Here is a 15,804-nt window from a genome sequence, read left to right as displayed (position 1 = left end):
CAAATTCCCACCTCTTCCCCAAACACACCACATTCCTCCTCCTCACCCCTCCCTCTCAGGCTTGCGCTAATCAGCTGTATGGCAGCGCAAGCACTGGAGGGAGGAGGGAGAAGCAGGACGCGGCAGCCAGCTCAGGGGAGGTGGAGGCAGAGCAAAGGTGAGCTGGGGCGGGGTGGGTGGGGAGTGGAGCTGCCGGTGGGTGCTCAGCCCCCACCAATGCTCCAGCAGTTCTTGGGTTCCTTTTTGTTTGTTTGTTTTTGTTTTTTCCTCCGCCGCCAGCTCTTGGCTTTTTGGGGGGGGGGGGGGGGACGTTGTTGCTCCGCCGGCATCCCCGCTTCCTCCCTCCCCCGCATTCCAATATTTCACGTCTGTCATCTAGTCACCCTACACTCATGTCCCTTGACTTCAGTGGAACCAGGCTTGGCCCAAAGGAAACAGCTTGTTCACATTTCAGTTTTCAACCTCTACTAGGTGGCGGTTTGGTCCCCTGGCTAGGGTCCTAGCTTAGCAGCTGGGAGAGCGAGGGTCCATTCCCTGCTTGACCACAGCGTGCCCATTCTGCTTGAGGTAAGTTGCTGTGTGCCTTGTTCGCTGTGCCTAAAACAGCGATACTAGCGTTGTTGTTGCTAGGTGCTCAGACCCTATGACCCCCAAGGTCACAGAACTGCCTAAAAAACATAAACCCACCGGTGTGATATTCCCATCCAGTCTAACCTGGGTGAGGTTTTTTGGAGTCAGCCAGACATGGATTCCTGGTGTTTTCCAACACCCACAGACATGCTGTATTGTCATAAAACTTTGGGCCAGATCCTCACCGAGTGTAAAACTGGTTCAGCTCCAGTGAAATCAAGGTTGCTGCACTAATTCACACCAGCAGAGGACTGAGCACCGTACGTCCCTCTGCAGTAGCTGAGGGCCCTGCTGAGCCTGGAGCACCCCCATGAGCACCTACACTCCCTGTCTCTTTATGCTGCAGCTGGCAGACTAACAGTACAGCTTTACTCCAAAAGGTGACAGCAGGCCTGCTGCATTCAAAAGTGCAGTATTTTGTCCGGGTCCTCTTGGGAGGAGGTGCCACAGAGCTCTCCCTCCTTCCCTTCCCCACCAGATCTGCAAGTCTGTGCTCTCAAAAGCAGAGGGAAGGCAATTGGTTGAGTGATGTTCAACATGCTGCCAAATCAAGGGGCTCCCATCAGAGCCCACCTCAGTGTGACTGAAAAGGCTTGTGAATTGTCCCGAAAATTAATCTCTCTCAATTTTTAGCCTGAATGTTTCAAACAATAAACAGGAGGGTGGGAGAGGGTCACTGAGAGGGGACCTGGCCTGGAGGAGAATCTCCCTCTGTCCAGCCAAACTAGCTGTGGATTGTTTGCATTGCACAGTCCAGCCAAGCTCAAGCTGGATTCCCTTTGAAAGAAGCAAAACTAAGGGAAACGCACTGACACTGCATCAGCTGAGCTCAAGAGCAGCACCTCAGGCTCCGGGGCCCGACAGGGAGGAAGCCAGGCAGCATTCCCTACTCCGGTTTGTCAGGGGGGCCGTGTATTTCATTGCTGATCCGGGATCGGTGGCACAAGTCACTTCTGGAAACCATTGCAAGCTTCCATGTGACGCAAAGGAATGGGTGGCATTAGCCGTGCTTTGGGAGAGTCCCATGGAGCCACTGATGTCTATAGCACGTCACTACGAAACATGGACAAGGGACCAGAGGTCATAGCCTGGCCCCACCAAAATCAATGGAAAATTCCCACTGAAGTCAGGATTTCAGCCCATGGTTTTTAAAGCTGGAAAGCTCAGTAGAATCCACGTGTTAGAGGGACACTGAGTTTCAGTGGTGCAGGGTGGACCCAGCTGCCAATTCGCCATGTTAAATCATCCCTGGGGCTGCTGAATAAAAGATGGTCTTGTGTCTGGCATGGAACTCAGGAGAGCTGGGTGCAAGTCCCAACTCTGCCACTGCCTGCCTGTGTAACCCTGGGCTAGTCACATCATCTCTCTGTGCCTTCCTACCCCTGTCTGTGAAGCAGGGACGATACTTCCCCCACCTCACGGTGAGACTGAATTCACTGATGTATGCGAAGTGCTCCAATTCTCCAGTAACAGGAGCCATGTCGGCACATAGACAGAAATTGTGCCAGTCTATCAAGTGCTGGGAAAATAGGTTCTGATCCCGCTGACATCAACAGAAGCCGAGGTGGCTCAATGCCTTACAGAATAGGGTGCACAGATTGGTCTGATCTTCTACTCAGAAACATCAGCTTCCTCACTTTAGTGCTCTGTCTCTCCCCCCTCATCCCCAGAATCCTGACCTCTGGTCCCGTGTGTGACTGACAGAGCCACCAGCTCTCCCTGGTCTGACTTTCAGGGGTTGCTTAACATTGTAAAGTTGGGGGGTTAAAACATCCAGGGCACCACAGCCAGTTGAGGAGCAAAAGACACAAGTCTTGAAGAACAAAGCTTGGCCCTCAGACACGGGGATAGCTGCAGGCCTGGCAGTCAGAAAAACCAGCTCCTCACGGGAAAAGTGACTTCATTTGCTAGGGAATGAGTGAGAAGCTGCCAGTGTGCCATCCCAGATGGTTTTTACAGGCTTTGGAGCACAGCTGCATTTTCAGTTCAGCGTTACGGCAAAGGCTTGTGCCAGTTCTACTGAAACTAACCTGGTTCACCCGCGTCTCCTGCTCCAACCGCAAACAAACAGATTCTGCCACATTTACAGCAGAGTTCTCTCCTCCACGAGTAGCCTCGTTCCTTTCAACGGGGCTACTTCTGGGGCACTCAGAACCTGGGTCTGCACTTCTTCCCACCTGAGACTGTGACCAAACCAAACCAACAGCATAAGCAGTTCAGATGAGTCCCTTCCTCCGACCACTATACCCACCCAAAGTCCTTCGTCAGCGCCGCCTCTGTGGTTAAAACAAACTGGTGGGCGACACCATATACAAAAGCAGCTTCCATTACTGCTCTGTGCTCTAAAAAACAAAAAAAAAAATTGGCTTGAGTTAATACATTCTTAGCCCACTACCTCACCCATGCTAAATATTACAGCCCAGATTTTCAGAATCAGCATCAAAAAAAATATACGCCAGACTCGTTGGCATGCATTTCAGTATACTCTGCATAGTGTAATGGATCCTTCGTTTAAAAAGAAACCAAGATGTTTGGCCATCTGGGTCAGAAACTCAGTTCTGCACTATCTTATCAAAAAACAGAAAAAGCTCTTGAAGGGATATTAAGGTGGAAGGTTGATTTTAGCACCTGGTGTTCCAACTGCTGGCACATAGGCAAAGACGACATTTGATCTTCCCTTCAGAGAATTTTCTAGATTCTGAAGCTCCACCAGTGTTGTAATGTATTTAACTTCATTAAAGAGGAGGGCACTGAGAAGACAAAAATCTCATTTACAGCATTCTTCAAAAGAAACCCGAATTTTCACCCACAACTGCAGGCACAGACCAGAGCAGGTGCATCTCTGGCTACCTGCCTCATGAAGCAGCAGATGCAACTGCTCCGATTTGCCCCAGTAATTCATTTTGCAGGGCTAAATTGCACCAACAGAGAGGACAACTTCAGCTCAGCTGAAAAAAGTTCCCCAGGATGTACTGAGTTCATGTTTATGCAAAGCTTCAGGCAACAACTGAAAAAACAAAGCAAATGATTTCACACAGATGAATGTTCGCTTTACTTACAACAGGGTATTGGCAACAATGGCATTCACGTCGAACATGGCATCTGTGGGGAATTCTCTGAGCAATATGTTATCTCTGGGAAAGAGAACAACCAACCAAGTCATAAATCAACATAGAGGTTATTTATCCATGTAGCTGTACTTCCTAGTTCCTGATTCTTTTTGCAGATTCTAAGCCCAAAAGGGATCATTCTGATCTGACCTCCAGCATAACAGGCCATAGAAATTCTGCACTGAGCTCAAGGCCTTTGGTTAAATTAGTGCATTTATCTTTTAGACAGCCATCACCCAAAATGCTCATCTGAGAGGAGACAAAAGACTCCTCTTAAATGGGACAGGTCAGTTAAAAGGAAAGCATTTGTGCAAGGGATATGAACACCTAAGGGAGTTGGGCATCTAACGCACTTAGGTGCTTTTGGTGGTGTCTTCAACCTAACAAGCCTGCAAGAGATCCAGAACGAATTCTGTATTAGCCCACTTTGCATTAACTTCAGTGCACTTTGGATCAGATTCTTTGTCTGGTATGGAGTCTGATCAGCGGTGAGCAAATGTAACCCACACTTACTCTGCTGAGTGTTGCTCTGTCTCCCTCTAGTGGTGGCTGGGCCACATAAGATAGAGCTGACTGGGAATTTTTCATCAAACTGTTTTTCAACTGAAAATCCAATTTTCACAAAATATTTTTGCCAAGTATTTTCAGTTTTTCACCGGGAAAAGCTAAATGAAATATTTCATTTTTGATCAGGTCAATAGCTCCTGAACCATGCAGTGCCTCTTGGGAGTTGTAATTTGGGTGCCTCAGCCCCCATTCGCCTGGCTCCCTGGATGAACTACGTTTCCCATGATGCATCATGGTCTGACCTCTGGCTGAACCTCTACAGTGCATCAAAGGAGTCATATAACCATGGCACATGCAGTCATATAACCATGGGAGATGCAGTCCAGTTTTTTCCCCATAATGAAAGCCTGCAGTCTAGCAGATTCTTGTCTCTGTTCCTTGTAACTTCAGCCTCCTGGTTTGTTAAAAAGAAACAAAATAGTGCTCACTTACATGCCAGTTCTTGGAGTAAAATGACTGCAGTTACCTTGTATAAATATTTGCTTCCTCCAGAATAACACCAAGCAACTTATCTCCAACAAAGTCAAGAAAATCACACTAAATTCACCCAGGCACCTCTTGAAAGGTCTAACCCATTCCTTCCATTCCCATCCAGGGCAGTGATCTATCTAGGGATACCTAATCCTACCTGGGCATGGGGGCGGAAGGGAGTAGACCAGATGACTTCTTGAGGTCCCTTCCAGTCCTACATTTCTAGGACTCTATAATAGCGACTTGTAGTGTCCACTCCAGCTATTCACCTAAGCCATGATTTTAAATTGAATTTTCTATACTGATTCATCATTGAAAGATAAAGGTTCCTCCCTGTACTTCCTGGATAATCTGAGAGGCTTCTAGGACTGGCAGCCAGCTGGTCTGCTACTGATGGCCTGATCAAAACTGGAGGTCTTTCCACTAGTTTCAAAGAATCATGGTGGAAAGTGTCTCCTTCGTTGCTACAGCCTTCCAGTGCCAGACATGTCAGCTTGCTGACGTGGTTTCCTTAAAACCTTGCAGCAGAGAACCTTTCAAAAACAGTATTTTATTTAGTCATCAGTATGCAATAAAACTCCATTCACCTGAACAGGTATGCTTTCATTAAGGCATTTTCTTTCCCACAATATCTTGACACCTCTTCTTTGAGACAATTAACCTGGATATTTAAAACAAGTCGTTATAAATCTTGACACACAGAGATACCTGCAAATATATAAAGTTGGAAGCATTTTATGATCCAACTGTATGAAAGAGAACTTTTAAAATCTACTGTATAGGCAAAAATGCAATTAAGCGACAATGTGAATGGGATCCAGTGTTACAATTAAGATTTTACAAGCACAAAGGGCAGGAAATTCCAAGTCATGGTTCTCAAACAAACATAATTTGGCTGCCTTCATTCAGTTTCACTCGGTCACTCCTATAGTAAGCCCAAACTATGTTTGATAGCAATGTACTAATTTGCGTAGGATAACATTTCTGTCTTAACGGAAAAGGCCGAGGAAAATTTCTTTACACTTCTCCTCAAAATATTTGGACTGAAAGCAAGCATGTGAAATTTCAGCCAAAAGGTCATCTTTTAGAAAGCTGAACCTGCCTCAGGATAAGGATTAACGGTTCAGTTGGCTGCAAAATGGTGTTTTTTCCTCCACAGTAAATGTAGATTTTTTCAGCAAAAACCTGAATATTGAAAATATTACCATTTAGAAATGTGGCCATTGTGCCTCCCATTGTCCTCTGTAGGCAGGGCTCAGACTACGTCACCCAGGATGCACCATGACCTCCCCCTACTAAAGATGGGAGGGGATGCATCATGGGAGTCCCTGGCCACGATCCATGCAAGGAGACCCCTGCACTCACCCGGAACCCAACTGAGCTTAATGGAGTTCCATGCAAGCCGGGGGTTTGCCAGCAGAGAGCCACCTCTGACAGCAGAGAGCCAACAGAGAGCAGGGTCGGACAGATGACAACAGCACCTGTTCAGCTAGCTACTTAGCACTGCTAGTGCTACAGTTTAGAGATAACTGTCTGCTGTGAACACATTAATACATCTGTTACACGGAAAGTGACAACATAACCACCTGACGGAGAACTGTCCCGCGTGCCCGTGTGATCAGAATTACAGCCCCAGCAGATAACAGACGCATTATTGAGGAGTCTACATTTCTCAGCTAGGAAAATAAATGACATGTTCATTTACCTTCACCACTGAGATCCCATAGTCCTGGAGAGCTCCAACCGAGTTCTCTAGCTGTTCCAGAAACAGACGGACACCTGGAGAACCTGAAACACCAATAAGAGCTGGTTTCTCTGTATCTCTGGTCCTCTTGAGTATTAGGTAGAGTAGCTAAAACAAAACCTAATGTTCCCTAATCTCTCTGGACCAGACTGAGTTACCCTTACTCACACTTAGGGTGACCAGACAGCAAGTGTGAAAAATCAGGAAGGGGGTGGAGAGTAATAGGAGCCTATACAAGAAAAAGACCCCAAAATCGGGACTGTCTCTGTAAAATCAGGACATCTGGTCACCCTACTCACCCTGAGTAGTAGCTTGCTACACAAGCCTCCCCACTGATTTCAGCAGGACTACTCATGGCATAAGCTACTAGTCAACACAGATACAGGTATGACAAGCTGGTCTTATTTGCCTCAGTTTCCCATTTTACAGAGAGGGGCAATGTTACTTCCTGTTTCCCCAAGGAGGCACTTTTGGAGACAAATACAACCCCCTTTTGGCAAGCTAGTCCACAGGAGGAGTTCCTTACACACACACAGAGCTCCAGTGAAGGCAACAGAGGTCTGACAAAGAGACAGAGATCTGCCCAGGCAGCTCAACATGCCGGTTGGGTACCTTCAACAGGAACAACAATAGGAAAGCATTCACTTCCACACATTTCTATGATCATCGGGAATATGCCAGGGGGTTGGTATATTCCTGCTCTAAGAGATGTTCTTTCAAACTATTTAGGGTTTCAAGTTTTCCAAGAACTGTGACCATCTGATTTTCACCATTACCAAAGAGCCTGTTCCACAGCTACAATGTTATTCGCTCTCACGAGCACGTGAGACTTTCCCCTCGAGTTGCTTATTTCCCCTGCGAAGCTGGGATAGTGAAAACGCATACATTTAAAATACATACCATCTCGACTAAAATAAACCAGGGATGCTCTTCCCGGCTGCAAGCTGCTGAAATACTCCTGGGGGCTCAGCTCCAGCAGTGTATTTGCATTTCTTGCCGCAGCCATGGAATAAGTACCTAACAGGAGGAAAGAGAAGCAGGAAACCCATCCATTCACTTGGGGGAGCATGATTTCATCTGTTAAAGTCACTGCAGAAGCCACATCTGGAAGAAAAAAAAAATTCTCTGCTGTTTACCCAGATTTCCAGATCTGTGACTGTAATTTACAAGTGTAACAAAGCCAATAAAACCCCAGTGATTAAAATGCCAGTTAATCTAACTATAAAAATAGCAGATGAATTCAGTTACAGCACAGCTAGTGTTGATTACAATTGCAGGCCATTCCTGTTTCTTATTAATTATATTTGCAGCCCTCTGTGGTTGTGGTCTGGGGCTGGGGATTTTTTGTTTGTTTTTGTTTTGTTTTGTGTTTTTGAGATGGTTAGAGAAAGTCAAGTATCCAGAAATGAAAACAGTGCCCACCTACACACAGATCTTTCAATGCACAACTCCCCTCCCCCTCACTTCAAGTTCTTGTTAAGAACTGGTTAGGATCAAACTAGCTTCATACACTCTACTGAACAAGACTTGCGTGAACAAAGGGCTTCCCAAAAGGCCTGACTAGCCTCTTCTTTACTCCAGTTTTACGCCAGTTCCACTAGGGCAACACAAGGGCCAGCCAAGCCTTTTTCCTGTGAATAAATTGGTTAAGAAGAGAGCAGACACATAAAATGTTTTTTGCATTTCCCCCTCATCCATGTACAGAAGGTGAAATTCACACCCCCTTCTCCTTGCGGCAAAGCTGGCGTGGGGGCCTCTATGAAACTTTGGGAGGTGGATCTAGCCTCCAACTTTTATGCGCAGGACGTAGGGCAGCCCTGCAGTTGCAACTGCCATCCCTGGACTGGCACAGGGGACAGAGCTCCTGCAGCAGGCTCTGTGTTGGCTCTCCCCTCCATGCTGCTTGGTGAGGAGCAGGCACAGAGCCCCCTGTATCTCAATGGGTGCTCTCTCCAGGGCTGCCCAACCCCCACACACTAGCCACACTGCATCTTGGCTCTGTTGGGGAGCCTTCCACAGACCCTTGGCCTCTGGGTGACCTCGACACAGCAAAACTCATGCATCCAGTTCATCAAACCTCCCAAAGCTAAGGTGTGCTGCTCTTCTCCAACACAAACAACAAGGTGCCTTTGCAAGAAGATTGGAGGATTGGAAAATGTCACCCGTATTTGATTCTTCTCTGTAAGGTTGGTTTGCAATATATGACTCAACCACTAGATGTCACAGTTTGTTGAATAGAGTTCCAAACAAGGTGTCCTCCCTGGCAAACAAGGGAGACAAAGCTGGGAATCAAGCTGCATAGAAGCCCCTTTGTTTTGCACAATAGCTGCAGATGATTTCTTTACTCAACACCTCCTGTTTAAGACAGACCATGAAACTGTATATTGTGACATCTTGTGCTCCCAGCTATCAGGGTTGCCAATTTTGGTTGGACGCATTCCTGGAGGTTTCATCACATGACATCATCTTTAATTAAAGATTAATCTTTGAATCCTGGAGACTCCAGAACAATCTGGAAGGCTGGCAATCCTAACTAACTGAGGCTGTTTATAGCAGTAGTGCTCAAAAATAAACACAAAATCCGGCCACCCTCCAACAGCAGACAGAGTTAGTTATGGATAGAATAGATAGTTTTTGTGGATATAGACTAACACAGCTACCCCTTGATAGTTAGCAAAGAGAAAGAGCCACCTGATCTTCAGATTCTCCCTCTGTGTTCAAGTACTCTGCCTTTCCTGCTCTCTGCATGGAAAACAGGACACTTTAAAATATATGTACACACAAATTCACTTTATAGTAAGCAGGCTTGGAAGGATTAGTTATTTATTGGTAAACGTCACTAAAGACCGATTGCACTTACATCTACTAACCAATGAAAATATATTTCCTTCTATAATAATCTGAATGTACAGGTCGGGAAGTAAGGAAAATGCTGTTTGAGAACTTAGAGTCAAAATTCAGTGATTTAGACTTTTGTATTAGCTTGTTACAAAGAGACTAACAAATGAACAGTAAAAACAGGTATGATTTGTTGAATGATGAATATTTCCTTTGTATAGTTTGATACGTGATATTGACAATTTATGTCAATGGTTTATAAAGCCTTAACTCTTTGAATCTCAATGTCTAAATAACTGTCTGACCCCTCCCCAGCATTTCATACAACTGTGAAAATGTAAATTAGTACAAAGAGAAAAAAATGCTTAAAAATATGTCAATATTATCCATCAAAATTATAAAAATCTAATTCCACCAAGATGACTAGTAAGCAACACAATCATCACATGCCATTGTGTCTGTCCGCTCCTTGTTGAGTGATGCTTAACATCCAGCGGCATAAAAAGTACTCCCGGGGAAATTCTGCACCAAAAAATTTAAAATTCTGTGCACAGTATTTTAAAATTCGGCATATTTTATTTGTCAAAATAACACTATATAATCATGCCAGTTTCAATTATTTCAGTAATTTATTTCAAAATACCTGTCAGCAAGTATGTCTGTAACAACACAGACAAAAAAATTCCCCCAGGAGTAGAGAGTTAAAAAAAACCTTCTGACAACCCAGTTCCTGTTTCTCTGCCCACTCCCTCCCAGAGCCCAGCCATGGACTCCCCAGAGCCCATGGATCCAGAGGGAGAAACAGCCTGATGCCGGGTCCTGGGCTTGTAGGGAGTTTCCTGCACACCCTCTCCTTCCTTCAGGGCTTGCGGGGAACTGCTACTGCTGTGAACCCTCCAGCTCCCTCCCAGGCAGCGTCTTCTATTTGTGAGCTGGACTCTGCTGGGTCCGGCGGCTCCTAGTGGCACTCAGCAGCTTTGCAGCCCATTTCTGTATGGGGGTAAAGGAAATTCTGCATGCACAACATTAATTTCTGTGCAAATTCAGCATTTCACAGTGGCGCAGAATTTCCACAGGAGTCAAACAGAATGCACTCTCCACCAACTACTTAAACTCGTCTCCTAAAAACAGACATTGTTTTTAACACTGCCTGAAAAACACAAGCTGCAGTTTTAAACGTGTTCCAACATTTTTTTCAAATTAGTAAAATTCTTTATTATTATTTCTGTCACTGTGGCACCTAGAGAAGCAGCTATGAAGGACACAGAGTCTAACCCAACCTCCCCTGCAATTAACAGAAGGATTTCTACTGGACTCCATGGGCTGTGAATAAGGCCCTAATAAAGTACAGAGACGGCGGCTCTGGAAACCCCTTAGACAGAGCAGAGGAATTTCATTCTTATTTGAGAGGCTCTGATGATCTCCGCCATGTTGGTAAAGTAACTGGAACTGACTTTGCTCTGCTGTCTTGTTTGTTCCCCTGTATCAAGGATGGCTTGTTGATCAAGGAACAGCATTTGCAAGGCGGTATCATTGTTTGGTCGTGGGGAATAAAGAGCAGTGTCCTTCTCTCTGTGGTGTGGAGGAAGCAGAGTGTGACAGATCAGGGGCTCCACCACCTGGGGCACTACGAGAGCCGTTCAGGGGAGACATTACATGCTTAAAGTTTTATACCTAGAAGATTTTAAGTGTTTGAAGTTTTTAAGATGTTTACAAGACCCCATCCTCTCTCAACCCGCCAATGCTCTTTCCCTGTTATGTCCAGTCCCATCGTCCCACACACTGCTTGGAAACATCTGTGGTGGTCCTGAATGCCCCACCTTGGGTCCCTACCCACTCTCAGCAATGAGCAGCCTTGTGGTCTGGCAAGATCTCCCTGTCACCTGTTCTCTGCCTCTCCTCATGCTCCCCAGTAGCTGGCATCTCCTTAAGGCCCTTGGCCTTCTTCCTCCATCTCCCCCATTATTCTTCCCTCCTCTCTATCCACTCTTCCAGCCGACTGCTAGAACCCACCCACATCTCTCCCACACACATGCACACATTCTCTCTATGCTTCCCCAGGCCTCTTCATGCCCTTGCATGTTCCCCATGCCCATTGTCCTTTTCCCACATTTCACACATCCTGCCCCCTTTCAGTCTGTTGGTAACTGGACCCTGAGACCCCGCCCCCGCTAAGTCTCTTTTCCCCAGGCCCCGCCCCCAACACTCATGCCTCTCCCCCCCATCCCAGTCGCTCCCTGGATCGTCTCCACCCGCCTCTCCCACCCACCCCCTCAACTGGGCTCCTCTGCTCCGGGACTGGGACGGGAGCTGCTGCAGAGGCTGGTGGTGGTTAGTGACCCAGCTAACCGGGATTTTGAGGTCCGGTCAGTACATCCGACTGGACACTTTCAGGTCCCCTTTTCGACTGGACTTTCCAGTCGAAAACCGGGCACCTGGCAACCCTATGCCCACAGAGTCTCCTGCATCGCCCTCCATTGGCCCACCAGCATCCTGTGTCCCACTTCACGTTCCCTTTCTGCAGATCCAAGATCAGACAGCGCAATTCCATGCTAATATTCAATGTGCCCCTCAGCCCCAGTCCAGCGCCCTTCCAATCACCTCCCACTCCCTCCATGTCCTCATTCTGGACTCCTACCCCCTGGATCCACCTCTGCTTACCTTCCCCCTCCCCATGCCCCCCATCACTGGCTCACTCCAGCAGCAACTGCAGCAAAGGCTGGAGTCAGCAGGTCAGTTTAAATTATAAATGTTTACATTATTTCTACTGTAAATAGTGCTCTCTGTGCACATCAAACCAGCTCTTTATAACTTGGGAATTCCCCAAATACTCTCTTCCTTCCTCTCTCCCTCCCCCCCAAAAATCAACTCCAAGGCACCTCTCCCCCAGCAAAGCCAATAAAGCAAACATGGAGGGTGGACACCAAACCCTTCTAGAGACAGGATGAGTCCCTCCCACACCTCAAAGAAGAAAGAATTAGGGCATTTTCCAATGACAGAGACACTTTCGAGACACTGTAACTTTCAAATCTCTCTCTGAAACGTCCCAAAAATTCCCATCCCAGGTATGAATCATAGAATCATTGAATATCAGGCTTGGAAGGGACCTCAGGAGGTCATCTAGTCCCACCCCCATTGGGTGTGGAGATGTGGTAGGTGGAATTTGGGGGCTGGGAGGGCTCAATTTATTTTTGAAAAAGCTGAGGGGTGGAAGGGAGTATTTTAAAAAGTCAGATTAACAGGGAGAATCTGCGTTCAGCTTCACCTGTGGGTCAATTCCTGCTGCTTCGTAATGAAGTATCCTGACAGGAGGCCTAGAAGCAAATAGGAGTGTGAGTGAATAGGGAAACAGACACCAAGCCTTACCCATCACAGTCTGGCACCTTGCGTCATCATTTACACCTGTGCAAGGTGAGTGTGTTATTATTATTATTATTATTTAATTCCCGCAGCTCCCAGGAGCCCCAGTCATGGACCAGAACGCCATTGTGCTAGGAACAAACAACTATACCATGTTCCTTTGTAATCTGGTAGCATTTCACATCCACTCAGCAATCGTATTAATCATCAATCAGGCAGGGCCACCTTGTGAGGGTGTGGGGGGGGGCGGCAAGTGGGGCAATTTGCCCCAGGCCCCAGAGGGGCCCCGCGAGCTGCTCCAGGTTTTCAGTGGCACTTCGGCGGCAGTCCCTTCACTCGCTCCGGGTCTTTGGCGGAGCGTCCTCCAGTGCAGCGGAAGACTTGGAGCAAGTGAAGGACCAGCCGCTGAAGTGCTGCCAAAGCCTCGGAGTGCCACCTGGTGAATACAAGCGCTGCCGCAAGCAATAGAAAAGAAAAAATCCGCGATCGGCGGCAGCTCTACTGCCGCCGCTTCATTCTTCGGCCGCGGGTCCTTCCCTCCGAGAGGAACCCGCCACTGAATTGCCGCCAAGACCCGGCCCTGCCCCAGGCTGCCTGAATCCTCTGGGCGGCCCTGCAACCAGGGTGCACAGCACTGGAGAATCAACCCACAGGGCCAGAGCAAGAGCAGATTAGATTCCAAACCTTGTCCACATTCAGCAAGAGCTCTTACTCAGCCATTAGTGCCCAGCAGGGTGACCAGATAGCAAATGTGAAAAATCAAGACAGGGGTGGGGGGTAATAGGAACCTATGTAAGAAAAAGACCCAAAAATCAGGACTGTCGCTAAAGTCGGGACATCTGGTCACCCTAGTGCCTGGCAATCAAGGTAGTGGCACCAGTGCTGATTCCTTAATTAACCCAGTTTGCCTTTAAGCAGTGTAGTTGTAGCCCTGTTGGTGGCAGGATATTACAGAGACAAGGTGGGTGAGGTAAGATCTTTTATTGGAACAACTTCAGCTGGTGAGAGAGAGACAAGCTTTCTAGCCACAGAGCTCTTTGTCAGGGCTAGGAAAGGAATTCTCAGCCTCACAGCAAAATGCCAGGTGGAACAGATTGTTTAGGGTAAGTAGTTAGCATGTACTGTAAGGGGCCATTGAGGGTAGAGTAGCCCGTTAACACCTCAGCAGTCATAGGACAGGAGGGGGTCAGTGGGTTACAGACGGCTGTAACAAGCCATAAATCCAGTGTTCTAGAACAAAAGTTGGTCCAATAAAAGATATTGCGTCACCCACTTTGTCTCTATCAACAAGCATTCTTAAAACTACAATATCCACCTGCTGAAGTGAAAAAATAGATTGACAGAGCCAAACGAGTACCCAGAAGTCACCTCCTACACGACAGGCCCAACAAAGAAAATAACAGAGCTCCACTAGCCGTCACCTTCAGACCCCAGCTAAAACCTCTCCAGTGCATCATCAAAGATCTACAACCTATCCTGAAAGATGATCCCTCACTCTCACAGAGCTTGGGAGACAGACCTGTCCTCGCTTACAGACAACCCCCAAACCTGAAGCAAATACTCACCAGCAACCGCACATCACTGAACAAAAACACTAACCCAGGAACCTATCCTTGCAACAAAGCCTGATGGCAACTCTGTCCACATAGCTATCCAAGTGACATCATCATAGGACCTAATCACATCAGCCCTACCATCAGGGGCTCAGTCACCTGCACATCTACCAATGTGATATATGCCATCATGTGCCAGCAATGCCCCTCTGCCATGTACATTGGCCAAACCGGACAGTCTCTACGCAAAAGAATAAATGGATACAAATCTGACATCAGGAATCATCACATTCAAAAACCAGTAGGGATCACTTTAGCTGTCTTGCGTCATTCAATGACACCTGGGTGGCAATTTTGCAACAGAAAAGCTCAGAAACAGACTCCAACGAGACTGCTGAGCTGGAATTGATAGCAAACTAGATACAATCATAACTGTATTGAATAGGGACTGGGAATGGCTTGAGCCTTACACACATTGAACACTATTTCCTCATGTTAAGTATCCTCACACTTCTTATCAAACTTCTTTACTGGCTATCTTATTATCACTCAAAAGTTTCTTCTTACTTAACTGCCTCTCAGAGTTGGTTAGACAACTCCCACCTTTTCATGTTCTCTGTATGTGTATCTATATCTCCTCACTATATGTTCCATTCTATGCATCGATGAATGGCTGTAGCTCACGAAAGCCTATGTCAGATAAATTTGTTAGCTATAAGGCGCACAGTGTCTGTCTTGTCTCTATAGTTGCCTTGTCCAGCCTGAGGGTCAGACCAGTTTGGCTGCAGGATTGCTGAGTCAAAGCTATTTCAAAGGTTGCTTGCTCCCTCCACCCCCTCCCCCAACTCCTGCCCGCTGCTTGTTCTCCTGCCCCCTCCAAGCCCTTGTCGCCCGCCACGCGTGCTCTCCCCCCCGGCCCCCTTGCCCACCACCCATGCCTCTCCGTCCCCTCCCCTGAGGTGGAGAGGAGCGAGCGGCAGGCGAGGGGACCTCGGGGGAAGAGGCGGAGTGGGGGCCAGACGAGGTACCATGTGGGAAGAGCCCTGAGGGAAGAAGTGGAGCGGGACCTCAGGGAAGAGAAGGGGCGGAGCATGGGCAGGGCTAGGGTACAGGTGCCGGTGGTCCCCTGCTCCACATTCTCAGGAGCTTCCGCCTGCGGTGCTCCAAAGGCGGCAGGGGGAGGGAGGGAGAACCTGATGCTGGGAGTTGAGTTGTGCGGGGACTGGACCTAGTAAGGATGGGACTGGGAGCCAAATGGGGGAGAGAGACAAGCTGGGAACAAAAGTCTAGGACTGGGAACCAGGGCAGGAAATGGAGGGTGATGGCCGGAAGCTGGTGGGTGGGCAGGGAGACTGAGATAAAATGAGGAGCTGGGGGTAGACTGGGACTGGGAACCAGTGGGAAGGAGGGAGAGGGAGAAGGGAGACAGGTCTGAGGAGAAGCTGGAATGTGGGAGGAGAATTGGGACTGGCAAGGCAAAGAGACTGAGACAAAGAGCTGAGGGGGGTACTGAGACGGGATAAGTCCAGAG

At 47.6% G+C, this 15,804-nt stretch overlaps 1 protein-coding gene across 13 annotated transcripts in view; it reads right to left on the bottom strand.

The window, feature by feature from the left end:
* Window positions 1-15,804, bottom strand: part of TXNDC16 (thioredoxin domain containing 16) — a 95,245-nt gene that overhangs the window by 73,420 nt on the left and 6,021 nt on the right. For 6 of the 13 annotated variants that reach the window (XM_075065805.1, XM_075065803.1, XM_075065799.1 and 3 more), the window contains 8 exons: window positions 12,626-12,674; window positions 12,022-12,067; window positions 7,423-7,626; window positions 6,484-6,566; window positions 5,366-5,439; window positions 3,690-3,764; window positions 3,259-3,380; window positions 2,882-2,972 (listed from right to left, as the gene is read on the bottom strand). In XM_075065805.1, coding sequence (XP_074921906.1) covers window positions 2,882-2,972; window positions 3,259-3,380; window positions 3,690-3,764; window positions 5,366-5,439; window positions 6,484-6,566; window positions 7,423-7,591 — 614 coding nt within the window. In that variant the 5' untranslated portion in view covers window positions 7,592-7,626; window positions 12,022-12,067; window positions 12,626-12,674. Of the gene's footprint in view, window positions 1-2,881; window positions 2,973-3,258; window positions 3,381-3,689; window positions 3,765-5,365; window positions 5,440-6,483; window positions 6,567-7,422; window positions 7,627-7,986; window positions 8,154-12,021; window positions 12,080-12,625; window positions 12,675-15,804 lie in introns of all 13 variants that reach the window. The other 7 variants (XM_075065802.1, XM_032765939.2, XM_075065806.1 and 4 more) reach the window with 5 other exon arrangements.

This window comes from Chelonoidis abingdonii, chromosome 4 (assembly GCF_003597395.2).
Source record: "Chelonoidis abingdonii isolate Lonesome George chromosome 4, CheloAbing_2.0, whole genome shotgun sequence".
Taxonomy (NCBI): domain Eukaryota; kingdom Metazoa; phylum Chordata; order Testudines; family Testudinidae; genus Chelonoidis; species Chelonoidis abingdonii.
This window is presented reverse-complemented; position numbering and strand designations above follow the sequence as displayed.